The sequence below is a fragment of the Rhineura floridana genome, chromosome 3 (genome assembly GCF_030035675.1).
Source record: "Rhineura floridana isolate rRhiFlo1 chromosome 3, rRhiFlo1.hap2, whole genome shotgun sequence".
Classification (NCBI taxonomy): Eukaryota; Metazoa; Chordata; class Lepidosauria; order Squamata; family Rhineuridae; genus Rhineura; species Rhineura floridana.
This window is the reverse complement of record NC_084482.1, coordinates 229,822,228-229,842,776: the sequence shown is the minus strand read 5'-3', so window position 1 is coordinate 229,842,776 and position 20,549 is coordinate 229,822,228. Positions and strand designations below refer to the sequence as shown.

The 20,549-nt window shown below is 45.7% G+C and overlaps 2 protein-coding genes across 2 annotated transcripts in view; both read left to right on the top strand.

Moving 5' to 3' along the window:
• Positions 1–6,058: 6,058 nt before the first annotated feature.
• LOC133381913 (zinc finger protein 572-like) overlaps positions 6,059–20,549 on the top strand; it is a 28,612-nt gene continuing 14,121 nt past the window's right edge. The window contains exons 1-3 of the mRNA XM_061621492.1: positions 6,059–6,141; positions 6,847–6,923; positions 8,762–8,890. Of these exons, the coding sequence (XP_061477476.1) occupies positions 6,914–6,923; positions 8,762–8,890 (139 nt within the window). The 5' untranslated portion in view covers positions 6,059–6,141; positions 6,847–6,913. The remainder of the gene's footprint in view (positions 6,142–6,846; positions 6,924–8,761; positions 8,891–20,549) is intronic.
• On the top strand, positions 8,843–19,697 carry LOC133381906 (zinc finger protein 420-like). The gene is made up of 2 exons (XM_061621483.1): positions 8,843–8,927; positions 16,738–19,697. Exon 2 carries the CDS (start codon positions 16,806–16,808, stop codon positions 18,480–18,482), a length of 1,677 nt encoding a protein of 558 aa, XP_061477467.1. The 5' UTR covers positions 8,843–8,927; positions 16,738–16,805; the 3' UTR covers positions 18,483–19,697.

Genomic DNA, 20,549 nt, shown 5'->3' with positions numbered 1-20,549 from the left:
GGCCTTTGAGGAGCTGAAGAGAAGGTTTGCTACTGAGCCCATTCTGCGCTTTGCTGATCCGAACCGCCCTTTCGTAGTGGAAGCAGATGCTTCGGATTTTGCCATCGGGGGGGTCCTGCTACAATTAGACCAAGAAGGGAAGGAGCTGCACCCCTGTGCGTACTTCTCTCGGAAGTTAAAGCCTGCAGAGAAGAACTACACGGTTTGGGAGAAGGAGCTGCTGGCCATCAAGGATTCTTTTGAAAACTGGAGACAATACCTAGAGGGGACCTCTCATCAAATTGAAGTGCGCTCCGATCACAAGAATCTTGAAAGCCTCCAAACAGCCAGAAAGCTGAACCAGAGACAGATAAGATGGTCCCAGTTCTTCACTAGGTTTAACTTCCAGATTACTTACCATGCCCAAGCCAAAAACCAGAGAGCGGATGCCTTATCCAGACAGCCACAATACAAACAAAGTGAATCCGAGGACCAGCCTCAGTACATAATCCCACCAGAGAAATTAACGTTGGGAGTATGCCAGCCTTCATGGGAAGAGGAACTCAAAAAGGCACAACAAGAAGATGCAGACATGCTAAAATATCAGCAGGAGACAGGACAAGGTCAAGACTCAGAAGTAACCTTTCACTGGAGAAATGGACTGTTATGGTTCAAAACCGCCAGATATGTGCCAGAAGGGAAATTAAGGCTCAGAATCCTATGCCAGTGCCATGATTCCATCACAGCGGGACACTTTGGGATTTACAAGACCATTCAGAACGTGGCCAAGGACTTCTGGTGGCCTAAAATGCGTCGGGATATTGAGAGTTATGTAAAGTCCTGCTCTGTCTGTCTGCGGACAAAAACACAAACAGGGACACCAGCAGGACTGTTACAACCGTTGCCTGTCCCACACGAACCCTGGAAGGACCTCTCCATGGATTTTATAACTGATCTACCCAAGTCCCAAGGAATGACAGCCATCTTAGTAGTGGTGGATCTACTTACCAAAATGGCACACTTTCTTCCTTGTGCAGGGGCCTTAGAGGCTAAAGAAACGGCCAAGTTATTCATAAAAGAAGTCTACCGGCTGCATGGATTGCCAAACAGCGTAGTCTCAGACCGAGGAACTCAGTTCACAGCCAAATTTTGGAGAGCAATGTGGAAACAGTTGCAGACGGAATTAAAACTCTCCTCCGCCCATCACCCCCAGACAGATGGGCAGACGGAATGCTTGAACGCCGTTTTGGAAAGATATTTACGAAGTTATGTGTCCTATCAACAGACTGACTGGGTATCATATTTGTATTTTGCAGAGTTCACCTACAGCAATTCTCTGCACTCCAGCACTCAACAAACCCCGTTCTTCACTAATTATGGATTCCATCCTAAAGTCTTTCCAAGCAGCTCAGAAGGAATGCTGGTACCGGCAGCTGAGAACTTCCTTAAGGAATTGCAAGCGGCGCAACAGACACTGAAACAGCAGTTAAACGAAGCCAAAACGGAATACAAGCGAGTTGCTGACCTGCACAGGAAGGAGGGCCCCCCCCTTCAACCGGGAGACCAGGTATGGCTGTCCACCCGCTTCCTCCAGATGCCGGGCAAATGTAGAAAATTACAAGACAAGAGGGTGGGTCCTTTCGAAATAGAAACTCAAATCAATCCCGTGGCATACCGACTGAAGCTGCCTGACACATTTAAAATACATCCTGTGTTCTATCGATCCCTCTTAATGAAAGCCGCCCCTCCCAGTGAGTTACGGCCGGAGGAACCTCCCGGAGCTCCACTCCTGGTAAATGAGCAGCTTGAGTTTGAAGTTGAGGAGATCTTAGATTCCAGGATCAGACGCCACAAGCTGCAGTACTTGATTCACTGGAAAGGCTATGGGGTGGCTGACAGATCATGGGAAGATGCAGCTGATGTGCATGCTCCAGAATTGGTAAAACTTTTCCATCAACGTTTTCCCCACCGTCCCAAGCCAGACAAGGGGAGGGGGGCACAGCCTGGGAGGGGGGATGGTGTCGGAAGGCAGAGCTGGGGTCCCAATCCCGGGGAGCTGGATCCCGGAGAGTTGGGAGAAGAGTATTCGGATGGATGGCAGAGGGAAGGGGGAGGAACTTCCCCCCTTTGGAGCGAAGACGAAACAGAGGAACTGCCAGTGATAAGGTCACTTAGCAACGGGGAGCCTGAGCCCTCCCTGGACATTCTCACGCCTCCCCCTCTTTCAGGCTCAGAGCAAGAGAGGAAAGAGGGAGGGCTGCTCACAGCCGAAAAGCGGGGAGGCAGTTTACCATCAGCCCCTCCCCTATCCCCCATCCTGGAATCGGAAACTTCAGAAGAGGAGGGGGTGATGCTTCCCCCCTCACCGCGCACACGCAGACAGCTGAAAAGACAGGAGAGAAGGGGGGAAGGCGGGCAGTACCTGAGGGGCAGTTAAGGAGGAGCGAAAGATTGCGCGCCCGTTTGGCCCCTTCTTAAAGAACAGGCGGGAAGAAGTCCCTTGCTCTGTCAACTTTCTCCCAATGCCGCAGGACCTGTATCCCTGTATTGCTTCATGAGAAAACGCAGTCTTTGTTTGGACATTACCCTAATAAAACACGAATTAACTACAGCCGTTGGTCTGGTTCCTGAGTCACATCCTGGGCCTGACACATTTGCAAGGATTTCCACTACGGATTGAAGCCTCAATACTCCAGAACCTACGGCAGCTGTGCCAGCCAAGGACAGGAAAGAGCCCATCGTTAATGGCCTGCGGTTTTCTATGTCCCATTGTGCATAGTGGCAAGAAGGTTTTGATTTCTCTCTTTTTTCTGTGATTGGTGAGGCTCTCTTGTTGTTCATTCTTCTAACTGGGAGTACCTAAGTGACCCTGACAGCTGGTATAAGCCAAGCAACATAGCAGGAGCCAATGTTTTTGCAATACTTTATAGGCTTTATCTCCACAAACCCAATCATGTCCTACTAGAGCTTCCCATGGGCCTTTGTGGAAGGGGGAAAGACCATGTTTTCCATGGCTGAACTTACTACCTTTGGTAGTAGGGGCCAGCTATTCCCTGTCAAGGGATACCACCACCTGGATCATGAGGGTTCCTCGTCCTAGTCCAAAAACACCCTCCCCAATTGTTCAGGTATTTACAATCCTACGCCTCATGACCAGCAGAATTGGTAAAGGCAGAACAATGCATCATGTTATCAATAGAATACTTAGAGGAAGCATGAAAATCATGATAATGTTGGCAGAAGGTGGGATTCTGTGTGTGATTATTTATCCCGTCCCATTCAAGGGTGAAATAATGTTTGCATTTACTTACACCAACCTCTGTGCCTTTCTTTCCTTTGGTCTTGTTTCCCAAAAAACAGAACTCACTCAATTTTGGCAGGACCTACCAAACCCCATTTTGTTGGGCCACAGGGGCTATGTCCCCAGTAGAATTTGCACTGAACCATTTCCATTCCATAGGCATAAGAATGGGGGCCATGTCAGTAATGTTCTCTTCAGTCAAACGGATGGGTACAAGTGGAATGCCTCCCTCCTCATGGACAGGGAGTAGGGAGCATATCCAACAATTACTCACACTAGAGTGAAAGAGACCAGGGAGAGTGGGATGACCAGACTTCATGAGGGGCTCTGGAAAGGCCTCTTTGACCTATAAATGCAATGTTCTAACAGCATCAATTAATACACAACAGAACTTCCACAAGGCTTCATCCTCTAACTTTAACATGGAAGGATGAGAGAGAAAAGGTGGTGAAAAGGGCATGCACATGGGCCATGCCTCAAAATCTCTATGGAGACAATCCATGCTCACGGCTAGCAGTGTCGGGAGTGTGACAAAAGACACTGCCGAGTTGATCTTACGCTGCTGTTAATATAAGGGAGATAGAGTGAGGTTCCTCCAGCTGACTAGGCTTGGATACCTTCACCTGTGCTGTGCTCTGACTTGTCTTCTTTCTGTTGCAGACTGATTTGTCTTAGGGACGCTTAGCTGCCCCTCCTCCTTCCTCACTCTCTTCTTCAACTATCTGGGAGACCAGAGACGTTCCTCTTTTCCTCTTGAGCCATGAGGGCAACTCCCACACCTGAGCATTGCGCCTCCAACTTAGTTAGAAATAGGTATGCCTTTCCTATCTACTATAAATATAGTAGCTTTTCTTATTTTACTAAGTCTCCTCAAGGTTTTTTGCCTATTAGTGAATTAGAAACAACATTCGCTCCCAATGATGGTGCCAGTCCCTCCATCCGTAGGGAGCAAATAGTCCAGCACTATCCTGTTTTGGAGAACCGTTTTCCTTATTTGGGTTTGGGTTGCTGGGAGGGTCTTTATAGCCTTAGAGGCCACAGGAAGAGCTTCTTTGGTCTCATTTGCTAGAATTTCCACTACAGATGGAAGTCTCAGTACTCCAGAACCTACAGTGGCCGTGCCAGCCAAGGGCAGGAAAGACCATCCTATTACTGAGCCCATCGTTAAGACCCTGTGGTTTTCTATGTCCTGTTGTGCACAGTGGTGAGCAGATTCTTCTTTCTGTATTTTTTCTGATTGGTGAGGCTCCCTTGTTCCTGATTCTACCAACTGGAAGTACCTGAGTGACCCTGACAGCTGGTATAAGCCAAGCTACATAGCAGGAGCCAATCCAATATTTTGGCAATACTTTATAGGCTTTATCTCCAGACCCAATTATGTCCTACTAGAGCTTCCCATGAGCCTTTGTGGAAGGGGGGAAGACCATGTTTTCCATGGTTGAACTTACTACCTTTGGTAGTATGGGCCAGCTATTCCCCAACAAGGGACACCACCACCTGGGTCATGAGGGTTGCTAGTCCCGTTCCAAAAACATGTTCCCGAATAGTTCAGGTATTTCCAATCCCATACCTGATGACCACCAGAATTGGCAAAGGCAGAACAATGGATCATGTTATCAATAGAATAGCTGCAGGAAGAATGAAAATCATGATCATGTTGGCAGAAAGTGGGATTCTGGGTGTGGTTATTTATCCCGTCCCATTCAAGGGTGAAATAATGTTTGCATTTGCTTACACCAACCTGTGCCTTTCTTTCCTTTGGTCTTGTTTCCCAAAAAAACAGAAGCCACCCAATTCTGGCAGGACCTACCAAACCCCATTTTGTTGGGCCACAGGGGCTATGTCCCAGGTAGAATTGTTGCTGAACCATTTCCAATCCATAGGCATAAAAATGGGGGCCGTGTCAGTGATGTTCTGTTCAGTCAAAGGGATGGGTACAAGGGCAATGCCTGCCTCCCCATTAGGGTTGCCAGGTTCATAGTCTGAGACTGATCCTGTATCTTTAGGAGAAGAGAAAGTCAGCCAAGTGCAGGTGTTCTTGCAATCCTGTAATGAGAAAAACCACAATGTGGAATTCTTCCTTCCCCCTGCACAACTTTTAAAGATATCAAAGACCTCTTGGTTGCCAGGCCATTATAGGGAAGCTTAACTGCCCCTCCTCCTTCCTCTCTCTCAACAATGGAAGGAAGTTAGGTAGGAAGCCCCCACAGAGACACTGCTGCATTTTATAGGACAAGCACAAACATTCTCACACTTGAATGGAAAGGAGGCCCCCAGATTCTCACAGAAAGGGAATATCCTAGGATGCTGCAGGAGAGGGCTTTCTACATCGGCAGGAGGTTGGACTAGATGACCACCGAGGAACCTTTCAACTATATGAATGTGTGATTCCAGTCTCATGTCCAAAGTGTTGGGGAAGGGGATGGCCATCTCAAAGAGTCTCAGGGCCTCTCCTCTAGCTCAGCTGAAGCTGCTCACCCTGGGAAGGGCATAAAAGGGATTTCCACAGTGTGGCTCTCTGGGAGAAGCATCAAGGACCAGGCCCTGCTAACACCCCCTTATCAGCAGAAGCCGGGTTCCATCAAGGTCGTAAAGTCTGGGAAGCTTTAGGGAGGCTTTTCCATTTGGCCAGGTGATTGATGGGCCCTTTTTTCATGAAGAAATCTCCCGATTGGTTAATTGGATCCGGCCGGTTGCTGGGATGTTTGCCATAAGTATGGTGCTCAAACCTTAGCTTTCTTTCCTCTCCTGCTTCCCATCCTGCCTACCTGATGTTTCCTGCTGAGGTTCCATTTTGCATCAACTCTCCTGACTGTTCCTCTCTCTGAGGAAAGGGGGGCTGTGCAACTGTCTACCCGCATGTAAGTATAGACTAGGCTAGATAGCTTTCTTGTTTTTCTGTTGGGACTGAACTCTTTCTGTTTTACCTTGCCCCTTTTGGGTGTTGATATTAAGGAACTATATTGCTGCTGTGACTGTGCACCTCTTTTATTCTTTAATCAACTTATTTCTACTCACCAGTGTGTGTTCATTCAGGAGAGGGATGGCTCTGAACTGGTAACTTGGCCACTGACCACGACTACTGTGTGAATTGGACATTTTGCCTAAAGGCTTCAGAGCAAGGAGTGTCTGTTTGGCTCTTGTTATCTGTAATCCTTGGCAGGTTTCCTGGGGTCAGAGATTCCCCTTGGCTCAGGGTGGTTAGCCAGTCTAAGGGGTGGTGGCAGTCTACTACCCTGCAGGGCTGTTTTGAGTATGCACAGCCTTAGCAGGGAAGGATATTTTGCCAGGATCAATTGCCCAGGGTGGGAATTGGCTTCTGGGATGAGGGAGGGGGTCCAGGGACTGGCACCACTCCATCACATCCTCCTTTTGCATAATACAAAGATTGAAATCAAACCAGAGGTTCTTGCAAAAGGGGAGTCCCTTCTCGGGGCTGTGTAGTGTCATGGTTGCCAGGGATTTCATCTCATCTCCTGCACATGATGGATCAGCATGTCATGGAACATGTCAGAACATTGCTAATAAATATTTTGATGGAACTGATTTTCTTTTTATGGTTGCAGCTCCTTGATCCTGAAGCATGTATCCCCCAGGATTCAAATCTTTCTCAGAGTTGGAAAGACTAATCTGATGTTTACAGGTATACTTTCCTAGAGCTCACATGACAATCACTTATGAGTCAAATGGTTTTTTCAGAGCACCCTTTTATCTTCCAGAAGTGGAGTCATTTACAAAAAGTCTAGGATGACTTTAGAAAGAATAGATAGAACTGGGAATGCAAAAAGGAAATCAGCCAGGAAATCTGATGTCTTGCAAAGATAATGTCTTTTTTTTAATCGACTGAAATAAGTATTTATGAGAGTTATTAAACTGGAAACAAACATGTTAGTAAAATGAATAGGAAATCAAACTGTCCACGTGTAAAACCTAAGTTAAAGTTATGTTATTAAATCAGAAATATGCATTTAAATAAAAACAAAAACTGTTCCAAAAACCTAAATGAGATATATGTTATTGACAATAAAGTATGCAAGGCCAGACCTATAAAAAATTACACCCTGGCCGAGGAGTGCCTTCAGTGCCACAACCCCCGCGGTCAGGTTTGTAGAGCCACCCAGATAGTTTATGGGGCCCAGAGCATGCATGATGTTGAGGACTCTGCTGCTCCACCTCTAAGGGCCCCACGTGAGAATTGTTGCATGCGTGGGCTACACGTGGGAATTCTCACCCGCAGCTCCTCAGGCAGGATGAGAGGCGTGCTTTGTTTTTTTCTTACATTGGGGATGAGGGAGCCGATATCAGGTTCTGCTTCTCCTGAGCACCTCCAAACTCCAACCCCCTTCTGGCACAGCTCCTTCCCACTTCCAGGGATTCAGCCTTGCAGGGCTTCTTGTTCTTGTCTGCTGCTGGCCTCCTCCACTACTCACTTGATCAAGATTCCTCCCTCAAGGCCAGGCCTCCCACCACTCCTACGCCTTTCCCTGGGGCAACCAGGGGTGACAAACTGCCAAGAAGATTTCCTGGCCCAGGCCACTTCATGTGGATCACACCCTCTTCTGCACTCAGAGACGATGAGACAAATATACATGGCTTTCATGTCATGAGCAAATGTGCACCCTCTTTTGCAGATGGAGAGGGGAGGAGTCCCCAAAGATCAATCGGGAGTCACACACAAGTAACAAGATGCCTGACAAATGCAATATCAAACTCGTGAAGCTTTCCCATAATTTTAGTTCCAGACTAGAAAAGGCTCACTGTTTAATATCTGCCTGCCACTCAGCTGTGAAAGGCATGAGAGCCCTGCTCCCCTTCAGCGCCAACCGGAACCCATGCAAAGAGCTCCAATTTCATGAGCTATAAATGAGTTCTGTATTGCTCTGTATCTTAGCTGGGGGATTCTTTTATCCTCTTGAAATGGTAACCCCGGGACCTCCTGGTGAAGTGTGGATAAGAAACACTCGTGAGAATTCTGCTTTCAGGCTACCATCTTCAAGCACACTTAGGAAGCAGCAGGATTCAACCCTCTCATATCTTTATTGAGCGTTTGTTCTGATTTCTTATGGGCGGGTGATGCGGCCACAAGGGAGCATTCCTCCTGATTTGCTTGCAGGATGTTCGCAGGTCTTAGGAGTGCACTGTCGGTGCTCACCACAGTAACACGAGAGTCCCAGAAGGAAGGCATTAGGCAGGAGATCTGTCTCTGCCTGGACTCGGTCACTTCAGACTACAGGAGGGATGTAGCAGAGGGGGATGTTCCTCCATACAAGTCCACACAAAAAGTATCTGCACAGATACTGCATAGGTAAAGGAAGTAGGGTTTAGTCTAACCTAAGCCGTTCCCTTGAGCCCTTTTTAAAAAATATGTGTAGACTTTTTATTTTTCAAATGGAGAAGAGTCACCTGCCAGAAAGGGCTTCCCACCTCCCCTTGGTCTCTCTGTGAAGCAGCCAAGGAGCTTCAGCCCCTTTGCTCTTTAAGGGTTAACAAACGACAACGGAGCCGAAGGAAGGAGCGCAAACGAGGGACGTCCCTTTCCTGCCTCGCCTCTCTGCGAGAAATGGAGGCTGGAAGCGCCGGAGGAGCCCCTCTTCGTGCGCAGCGATGCTGGTGAGCGGGATTGCACGGGGGGAGCCTCAAAACAAAGGTATGCAATTGGGGGAGGGGAGGGGAGGGCGAGGGAGGGCGAGCCCCCCCTTAAGAGCCCCCCCCAGCAGACCCTCCCGATCGGAGGCTGCAGCTCTGCCCCGTCCCGTCTGCCTCTCCCCTGAGCTGGGCTGGCTGTGTTGGGGCCGGATCAAAGCATCCCTCGGAACATCTGTGGTTGTGATGATGAATTTCATGGCCTTTGTGAAGTCCTTCCCCTGGCACCACCTGTGATACTCTCACTTGTGGCTACCAGCAGTCAGGATCGCCGTGTTTATTTTTACCTCTCTCCGCTCTAGCACAGATCTCAAAAGATCCCTCTGCTAGGCCTCACTACCCAACACTCTGTGTACTCAATATAGCTTCTAGAGTGTGCCTTAGTCTCTTCCTGGCTATATGATACCTTGTGTCTGTGTGTGTTTCGCTACCTCTTCCACCTCTAGAATGCTATTTTTTTTTGGTCAGGCAATCAGAACTATAGGCAGTATTCACTAATAGGCCACCACTCACCATATGCCCAGAGGCACATGTTACCAAATTCTTCCAAGCTACAGAGGAAGTGGATTGGACTGTGAAAGACCAACTCAATTTGTGTTTGCATCTTGACCAATTTGTAGGGCAGTCCAATATCTCAGAGAGGAGGTCCGGTCTCCTGCTCCCCTGGTGCATTCACTTTAGCCGCCCAATTTCCCTGCTTTTTAAACTTTGATAGAAATATCTGTGGGCTATAGGTACGTTCTTAAAGTGCAAGGTTTTTTGCCTATTAGTGAATATCTCTACTTTTTAATCCGAGAGGTAAGAAATGGGATCCTGTGCAAGTTTGCTGAGAATGGATTGATCATTTGCATGTTGATTGAGTTCAGTGCGATTTACTCCTGTGCAATCATGCTTAGTATGGGCAAAACTGATGGGGGGGATGGAAGGAAGGCTGAAGTGGGCAGGGGAGGAGGAAGAAAGAAGAGGGGAGGGGAGGAGGAAGGGAGAGGAGAGGGGAAAGGCAGGTCTGATAATTTGCATGCTTATTGAGTTCCATGGGATTTACTCCTATGCAGTCATGGTTAGGATAGGTAAAACTGACCATGGGGGTGGAGGAGGGGGAGAGGAGGGGCAAAGGAAGGGGGAGGGGAGGGCAGGTTTGATCATATGCTTCCTTATTGAGTTCAGTGGTATTTACTCCCATGCAATCCTGTTTAAGATAGGTAAAACTGATGAGAGGGAAGGGAGGAGGAGATTGGGTGGGTGGGCACTGGGCAGAGGGGAAGCCCCTTTCATTTCCAAAAGGAAAACATTGAGAACAGTATTGTTGTGAGTTAGGGTTCATCGTCAATGAAAAATGCAATGTGACTTTGGGGGCTTGAGATGGATAATTCCTATGAGTCCCCTTCCAGCCTCTGATTTGGAGACTTGCTCCTGGGGTGTGTGTGAGAAACTTGCTCTGCTGGTCAGATGAGTTTCTTTTGTTAAGCTAATAGAGTGGCCCGGTGGGTTAATGTGTCTATCAGGTGCCCATGAACAGGTGAATGGGCCAGGGAGACCCTTTTGTCATTGAAACTCTTGGAAGAGTGTCCCCCCCTCCTGGCACTGAGGAGAGGCTTGTGTTGATAGTGTGTATCAGAGAAAGGCTGGGGACTGGAGGCAGGCAGACAGACTGGCTCTCTGCACCATGGCTTTGGGGTGTCTCCTGTAACCCAGATGGAAAAGCTGGATATTGGACTGCTGATGCCTTGAACCCCTCCATCCTTGAGCTCAGGTTGGAATGTGTGTAAATAAATAAACCATATTTCATAAAGACACCACAGTCTCCGCTGACCTTCTTTCCAAGGAAACCAAACCCTGGGTGAGCGCAGGGACCCCTGGAAATCACACTGCTTGGAGACTGGGGTGGCGTGCAACAGTATCATTGTTTTTCAGCATTTCCCCCACTTTTTTATTTATAGTTAGTGAAGGGTGCTGAGAGTTGCAAGGAGATGCCCTGTTCCCCTCACAGACCTTCAATCAGAGCGGCTGACTGTTAAACCACTCTGGCTGCTGGAGCTCTCTCAGTGGAACAGGAGTCTCCTCTCAGCACCCTTCACAAACTACACTTCCCAGGATTCTCTGAGGGAAGCCATGACTGTCTCAGGTGAATTCAAAGTGTGGCCCCCTGATTAGGCAAGCCAAGCAGCTGTGAGTCTAGCTTGTAGAACACTGACGGTTGGTTCTAACCAAGCATGCCCGAAATTATCATAGGGTTCCAGCCAAAATTTCTTACATTAATAAAAAATCAGCCAGGCATTTTCTAAACTTTTAAATAGCAGCAGATGAAGGTCAGAGTAAGGGGCAAGGTCAGTATTAGGATTACAGGTACTCTGTGAACATGGCTGATTTTTAATGAATTTCAACAGATTATGAGAACTCTGGTAGAAAAAAGTCCAAAAGGGCTCTGGGGTTTTTCCCCTCGCTTTTTAGACTTTGAACTCTTGATTCTCTCTGACTGTTTTGTGTATCACCATAAAAATTTAAACAGTTGTCAAACAAGCGTTTCTGAGTTCAGGATTGTAAGTTTTGTAAGGTTTTGTTTTGACATGATCCTTCGATCAGAATGGCATGGGGGTATTTTCAATTTAACATTGCAGAATGCAAAAGATCCACGTTGGCTGTATAATTCCACGTGTATAATTCTTAGATGTGTATAATGGTGTTATGATACTGGCAGTTTTATTTTCAATCTGTGTCTTAATGATCCCTCACATGGAATTCACCAATTTCATAGCTATAACGTTCGTCATGTTGCATTTTGGATACTCTGTTCATAGAATGCTCTGTTCATGGAAACTATGGAATCCTTTAAAAGAAATGGGGGTCCCACAGCAGCTGACTGTCCAATGAACAACTTATACTCTGGACAAGAGGCTACTGTAAGGACAGAATATGGAGAAACTGATTGGTTCCCCATCGGAAAGGGTGTGCAACAGGGGTGTGTTTTATCACCCTGTTTATTTAATCTATACACAGAACATATCATGCGGAAAGCAGGATTGGACCAAGATGAAGGAGGTGTGAAAATTGGAGGGAGAAATATCAATAATTTAAGATATGCAGATGATACCATACTACTAGCAGAAACCAGTAATGATTTGAAAAGAATGCTGATGACAGTTAAAGAGGAAAGCACAAAAGCAAGACTACAGCTGAACATCAAAAAGACTAAAGTAATGACAACAGAATATTTTTCTAAGTTTAAAGTTGACAATGAGGACATTGAACTTCTCAAGGATTATCAATACCTTGGCACAGTCATTAACCAAACTGGAGACAATAGTCAAGAAATCAGAAGAAGGATAGGACTGGGGAGGGCAGCTGTGAGAGAACTAGAAAAGGTCCTCAAATGCAAGGATGTATCACTGCACACTTACCATGGTATTCCCAATCTCTATGTATGGATGTGAAAGTTGGACAGTGGAAAAAAGTGCATAAGAGAAAACTCAACTCATCTGAAATGTGGTGTTGGAGGAGAGTTGCGGATATCATGGACTGCAAAAAAGACAAATAATTGGGTGTTAGAACAAATTAAACCAGAACTATCACTAGAAGGTAAAATTATGAAACTGAGGCTATCATACTTTGGACACATAATGGGAAGACATGATTCACTAGAAAAATAATGCTGGGAAAGTCAGAAGAGAGTAGAAAAAGAGAAAGGCCAAACAAGAGATGGATTGATTCCATAAAGGAAGCCACAGACCTGAACTTACAAGATCTGAACAGGGTGGTTCACGACAGATGCTGTTGGAGGTCGCTGATTCTTAGGGTCGCCATAAGTCGTAGTCGACTTGAAGGTACATAACAACAACTAGAAAGGAAAAGATCCAGCTTGCCACATCTCTCTTCAGAGTGCGAGTGGAGGGCAGATGATGTCCAGGCCTTGCCTGGGAGTATTAATGAGGAAGGCAATGGTTTTCTTCTTCCAGGGATGGGTTACCTTTGAGGAAGTGTCCTTGCACTTCACCAAGGATCAACGGGTTCAGCTGGATCCAGACTAGAGAGCTCTGTACAAGGAGATCATGCAGGAGATTCATGAGATGGCAACCTGTTCTGTTACAATTAGGGGAAGTTAAGGATAGCCTTCTTACTCCGTTCCTGGCACCTGTGCTTCGTAAATCTGACCCACTATGCATTTCAGATTATCCAGTAGAGCTGCCATCATTTCCTACACCCCCTTTTCCCAGACAGGACTCTGGGGTGCAAATTTAGTACTGATAATTCTAAGATCCTAGGACAGCACCCCCTGTGCTTCCCAGCCAGAGCCCTCTTTAGCTTACTGCAAGGCCTACAACCAACACTCTCCCCCTGTTGCTGCCACTAATCTCAAGAGTCAGCTTTTCTTTAGCACCTCAAAATCCTTTTACTCAGAAGTGGGGAACCCACGTTTTAGCTCAAGTATCTACCTGAGCCTAAGTCACTACTTACCTCCAGGATATTGGTCCTGTCAGGGGTAAAGCTGTTTGGCTGGTCCACTGCAGGCTTTTTCCTGATGGTGGATGAGGCACAAAGGCTGCATATCACAGCCCACCTTTTAAGGATATTTCTTCCCACAGAGGTTTGTGGGGCACTGGGCTCTCTTGGATCAATTCAAGCTGAATTCACGTAGTATAGGTGTGTGTGTGTTATGTGTCTTCTAGTAGATTACTATTTATTATTATTTATTGTTATGTGAGAGAGAGAAAGGGGGAAACCCCAACATGTTTGGGGAAAAAACCGTTTTATTGAAATAAGAGCCCAAATGGGTTTTTTAATATGAAAGCCCAATGCGTTTCAGCCACTCAGTGACTTGGCCTTTGTCAGGGGCTGTGAATAAAATCATGAGAGCACACCATGTTATTATGTATTAGTATCTTACAGCATAAAACCATATGATACAATGAGAAAAAATTGTCTTTTCTAGTGAATCATGTCTTCAAACCTAATCTCCCCACCTTGGGCAATTGATCCAGAACCCTACTCCCCTTGCTAAGGCTGTGCAACCCAACACCAACCCTGCAAGGTAGAGGATAGACTGCCACCACCCCTTCACTGGTTGACACTCTGAGTCGGGGATCCCAGAGCCCAGACTTAGATACACCAGGGATTTCTAAGGACAAGAGCCCAACAGGCACTCCTCGTCGAAAAGCCCTTAGGTGATCTTAACACACTATTTTGGTAGTTGTGGTCAGTGGTCAATGTGCCAGATTCAGAACCAACGTTATCTCACTCACTGAACACATAAAGCTAAATAGAAGTTGCTTTATTAATAAAAATATAAGTGCACAATTAATAGCAGCAAGACAAACGCACACCCAACCAGGGGTTTAGGTAAAACATATGAGAGAGTTCAAACACAACAGAAGATAACAAACTAACTGACCTATTCTACTTACTGAAGAGGTAGTTGTTGCAGATCTCATTCTCTCCTCAGAGAGACATAAGTAGGGTAGTGAAGATAATGGAACCCCACATAGGTAACTACCTGTCAAGATGGACCAAGGGGACAAAGACTACAGGTTTCACCCCCTATACTTAAATGAAAAACCTTAGCAATAGTTCACAGTAATTTAGCTAATCAGAGGACTGCTTAATGAAGTCATGTTCCCGAATCGTCTTCTCCTTTCGCGCCTAGCAGGCCCCTCTCCCTTCCTGATCTCAACTCTTCTCAGACCCGCATGACCTTCAGTACCAGGCTCTGGACAGGTAACAGAGATAACCAGGTGCAGCTTCTCCAGCTCCTAATTAGCAGCGCCTGAAACAAAACTTAAAGGTTTCCACTCAGAAGCTCATCTCTCCCCAAGATGAAATCCCCACAATTCTCTGGATCTGAACCATTTTACAGAAACAATTTTAAACCAGTTTGAACCAATGTTGCAATTTCATGACAGTGTCCAAAGTACAATAACCTCAGTTTCATCATTTTAGCTTCTACTGATTGTTCTTATGTGCCTTCAAGTCGACTACGACTTATGGCAACACTGTGAATCAGTGACCTGCAAGAGCATCTGTCATGAACCACCCTGTTCAGATCTTGTAAGATCAGATCTGTGGCTTCCTTTATGGAATCAATCCATCTCTTGTTTGACCTTCCTCTTTTTCTACTCCCTTCTGTTTTTCCCAGCATTATTGTCTTTTCCAGTGAATCATGTCTTCTCATGATGTGTCCAAAGTATGATAATCTCAGTTTCATCATTTTAGCTTCTAGTGACAGTTCTGGTTTAATTTGTTCCAACACTCAATTATTAGTCTTTTTCGCAGTCCATGGTATGCGCAAAGCTCTCCTCCAACACCACATTTCAAATGTGTTATTTTTTCTCTAATCTGGTTCAACTGTCACATCCATACATAGAGATCGGGAATAACATGGTCTGAAAGATCTTGACTTTGGTGTTCAGTGATGCATCTTTGTATTTGAGGATATTTACTAGTTCTTTCACAGCTGCCCTCCCCCAGTCCTAGCCTTCTTCTGATTTCTTGACTATTGTCTCCAGTTTGGTTTATGACTGTGCGGAGGTATTGATAATCCTTGACAACTTCAGTGTCCTCGTTGCCAACTTTAAAGTTGCATAACTCTTCTGTTGTCATTACTTTAGGGTAGTAGTATGGTATCGTCTGCATATCTTCAATTATTGATATTTCTCCCTCCAATTTTCACACCTCCGTCTTGGTCCAATCCCGCTTTCCGTATATGTTCTGCATATAGGTTAAACAAATAGGGTGATAAAATAAACTCCTGTCTCACACCCTTTCCAATGGGGAACCAATGGGTTTCTCCATATTCTGTCCTTACAGTAGCCTCTTGTGCAGAGTATAGGTTGCCCATCAGGACAATCAGATGCTGTGGCACCCCCATTTTTTTTAAAGCATTCCATAGTTTTTCATGATCTACACAGTCAAAGGCTTTGCTGCAATCTGGCACTTCTCGCCCCATATGTGGTAAGAGCCTTTACTTTACTTGCATGTCTTTGCCATTGGAGCATAGACTTGGTTGATGGTTATATTGATAGGTTTCCCATTAAATCTCATTGATATCACTCATTCAGACTTTGCATAATAGCTCCTAGTAGCTTTTGCTACATCACTTCTCACTATTAAAACAACCCCTTTTCTTCATAAAATATTTTGTAGTTGCCTGATTGAAAATGTCCTATTCCCGTCCATTTTAGTTCGCTCACACCAAGTATTATAATGTTGATGCATTCCACTCCTTGCTTGACAACTTCTAACTTTCCCTGGTTCATGCCTCTCACATGCCATGTTCCTATTGTGCACGTCACACCACTCCTTTCGCATCTGTGCAGCATCTGGGCTTCCTTTTGGCTTTGACCGAGCTGCATCATTAGTAACAGCGCTACTCTTACTTGTCCTTTGTTCTTCCCCAGTAGCTCACAAAGTGCCATCTGTCCTGGGAGTAGCATCTTCCAGCACTATCTTGTGTTGCAGGTAACAGGGGGTTAATCTTTTTGGGAGGGAGGGAGGGGATGTGAGCTGCCCTCTGGGCACTGGAAAGGGCCATGTTCCTGTCAGAAAGGATCCATCCTAGGTTTGTAAATTTCAGCTGTGCATAAGTACTGAGCTCTCCACCTTAAATGGAGGAACAAGAGAGCAGATTTTTGTTACAGTTGTCTTTCTCTGCATCTGTTACCAAGCACCGACTGCTAAAGTAACTCTGTAGAAGGCCTTCAGCTTTAACAGTTAAACTCTGATATCAACAGAGCTCTGAGAAATATGTCTTCAAAGTACAAATCATAATATATTCACAGGATTTCTCCACAGCACTTTATCACCTTTCCTTTTTATTCCATCAGGATACATCTGGGGTGTCAAGTCTGACTGAGAACCATCTGAAGTATCACTGGAAAAAGCTGAGGAGCAGATGCAGGAGCAGAGACTGAGGAGTCAAGATGGAGCAAAGAGACAAGAGGAGCGACAGATGCACACAGGGGACAAACCTTATAAATGCTTGGAGTGTGGAAAGAGCTTCAGTTGGAGTAGCACCCTTAGGGAACATGAAAGAACTCACACAGGGGACAAACCTTATAAATGCTTTGAGTGCGGAAAGAGCTTCAGTAAGAGTAGCTACCTTACTTCGCATCAAAGAATTCACACAGGGGACAGACCATATCAATGCTTGGAGTGTGGAAAAAGCTTCAGTCAGAGTGGCCACCTTTCTTCACATCACAGAACTCACACAGGGGACAAACCTTATAAATGCTTGGAATGTGGAAAGAGCTTCAGTCGAAGTGGCAACCTTACTTTGCATCAAAGAACTCACACAGGAGACAAACCTTATGAATGCATGGCGTGTGGAAAGAGCTTCAGTCAGAGTGGCCACCTTACTTTGCATCAAAGAACTCACACAGGGGACAAACCTTATACATGCTTGGAGTGTGGAAAGAGCTTCAGTCAGATTAACACCCTTAGGGAACATGAAAGAACTCACACAGGGGACAAACCTTATAAATGCTTGGAGTGTGGAAAGTGCTTCAGTTGTAGTCGCGCCCTTACTTCACATCAAAGAACTCACATAGGGGACAAACCTTATAAATGCTTGGAGTGTGGAAAGAGCTTCAGGTGGAGTAACAAACTTACTTCGCATCAAAGAACTCACAAAGGGGACAAACCTTATAAATGCTTGGAGTGTGGAAAAAGCTTCAGGTGGAGTAGCAACCTTACTTTGCATCACAGAAGTCATACAGGGGACAAAACTTATACATGCATCAAGTGTGGAAAGAGCTTCAGTCAGAGTAGCTACCTTACTTCGCATCAAAGAACTCACACAGGGGACAGACCTTATAAATGCTTTGAGTGTGGAAAGAACTTCAGTCACAGTGGCACCCTTACTTCGCATCAAAGAACTCACACAGGGGACAAACCTTATAAATGCAAGGAGTGTGGAAAGAGCTTCAGGTGGCGTTCTGCCCTTACTTCGCATCAAAGAACTCACACAGGGGACAAACCTTATAAATGCAAGGAGTGTGGAAGGAGCTTCAGTGACAGTAGCGCCCTTATTTCACATCAAAGAACTCACACAGGTTACAAACCTTATAAATGCTTGGAGTGTGGAAAGAGCTTCAGTCGGAGTAACACCCTTACTTTGCATCAAAGAACTCACACAGGGGACAAACTTTATAAATGTTATGAGTGTGGAAAGAACTTCATGTGGAGTAGTGCCCTTACTTCGCATCAAAGATGTCACACAGGGGACAAACCTTATAAATGCTTGGAGTGTGGAAAGAGCTTCAGTCAGAGTAGCCACCTTACTTCACATCAAAGAACTCACACAGGGGACAAACCTTATGAATGCTTGAAGTGTGGAAAGAGATTCAGTCGGAGTGACCGACTTATTTTGCATCAAAGAACTCACACAGGGGACAAACCTTATAGATGCCTGGAGTGTGGAAAGACCTTCAGTCAGGGTGGAAACCTTACTTTGCATCAAAGAAGTCACACAGGGGACAAACCTTATAAATGTTTGGAGTGTGGAAAGACCTTCAGGTGGAGTAGCACCTTTACTCAACATCAAAGAATTCACACGGGACATACCTTATAAATCTTTAGAGTGTGGAAAGAACTTCAGTGACAGCCACACCCTTACTTCGCATTACAAAACTCATATAGGGGACAAACCTTATCAATGTTTTGCATGTGGAAAGAGCTGTAGTTGGATTAGCGCCTTTACTCAACATCAACAGGGGACATACCTTATAAATGCTTGTAGTGTGGAAAGAGCTTCAGTCAGAGTAGCTACCTTACTTCGCATCAAAGAACTCACACAGGGGACAAACCCTATAAATGTTTTGAGTGTGGAAAGAGCTTCAGTTGGAGTACCGCCTTTACTTCGCATCAAAGAACTCACACAGGGGACAGACCTTATAAATGCTTTGAGTGTGGAAAGAACTTCAGTCAGAGTGGCACCCTTACTTCGCATCAAAGAACTCACACAGGGGACAAACCTTATAAATGCTTGTAGTGTGGAAAGAGCTTCAGTCAGAGTAGCTACCTTACTTCGCATCAAAGAACTCACACAGGGGACAAACCCTATAAATGTTTTGAGTGTGGTAAGAGCTTCAGTTGGAGTACCGCCTTTACTTCGCATCAAAGAACTCACACAGGGGACAAACCTTATAAATGCAAGGAGTGTGGAAAGAGCTGCAGTCAGAGTGGCACCCTTACATTGCATCAAAGAACTCACAGAGGGGACAAACCATATCAATGCTTGGAGTGTGGAAAGAGCTTCAGTCGGAGTAGTGCCCTTACTTCGCATCAAAGATGTCACACAGGGGACAAACCTTATAAATGCTTTGAGTGTAGAAAGAGCTTTAGTCAGAGTAGCAACCTTTCTTCGCATCAAAGAACTCACACAGGAGACAAACCTTATACCTGCTTGTAGTGTTGAAAGACCTTTCATCAGAATGGCTACCTTCAGGCACATCAAAGGATCCGTTCAAAGGAAGAGATGTATAGATGCTTTGAATTTGGACAAAGCTTTAAGCGGAGTTCAACTCTTTCTGTGCATCAATGGATCCATATGGGGAAGCCAGGCTACCAACAGGATTTTTATGGGGAGTTTCAGACCCCTGACAATCTTCTTCTCTTAGCTTAACCACAGACTGTTATACTTCCCTTCACCCAGGGCTGTGAAGTCAGAATCGTGAAGTGGGAGTGGGAGTCGGAAGTAATTTTGGTTGGAGTTGCAGTCTGTAGAAATGTATTGACTCCGACTCCGGCTTCAAAATAAAATTAATATTTTAATAGAATAGTTACAGGAAGCATGAAAATTTTTATTATTTATTATTTATTGAACTTATATACCGCCCGACTAGCAATAGCTCTCTGGGCGGTGAACATAAATACGATAAAATTACAGGATCTACACAATCTAAAATCAAATTACACAATCTAAAACTACACAATCTAAAATCAAGTTACAAACATTTTACAAACATTAACTGAAATTAAAATGCCTCAGAGAAGAGAAAGGTTTTAACTTGGCGCCGAAAAGATGATAGTGTCGGCACCAAGCGCACCTCCTCGGGGAGACTATTCCATAGTTTGGGGGCCACCACTGAGAAGGCCCTAGATCTCATCACCACCCTCCAGGCCTCCCTATGAGTCGGGACCCGGAGGAGGGCCTTCGTAGTAGACCATAGTGTATGAGCTGGTTCATATCGGGAGAGGCGTTCTGACAGATATCGTCGTCCCGCGCCGTATAAGGCTTTATAGGTTAATACCAACACTTTGAATCTGGCCCGGAAGCATATTGGAAGCCAGTGCAGGCGAGCCAGAACAGGTGTTATATGGTCAGACTGCTTAGTTCTTGTTAGCAGTCTGTCCGCCGCATTTTGCACTAGCTGTAGCTTCCAAACCGTCTTCAAAGGTAGCCCTACGTAAAGCGCGTTGCAGTAGTCCAAACGCGAGGTTACCAGAGCATGTACCACTGATGTAAGATCCTCCTTAGTCAGGTAGGGACGTAGCTGGGCTCCCAACCGAAGTTGGTAGAACGCATTCCGTGCCACCGAGGCTACATGAGCCTCAAGTGAAAGGGAAGAGTCTAAGATGACTCCCAGACTATGAACCTGTTCCTTTAGGGGGAGTGTAATCCCGTCCAGGACAGGGT

Excerpts from the sequence above, each read along its gene's own strand:
- LOC133381906 (XM_061621483.1), top strand. The coding sequence starts at position 16,806 with ATGCAGGAGCAGAGACTGAGGAGTCAAGATGGAGCAAAGAGACAAGAG.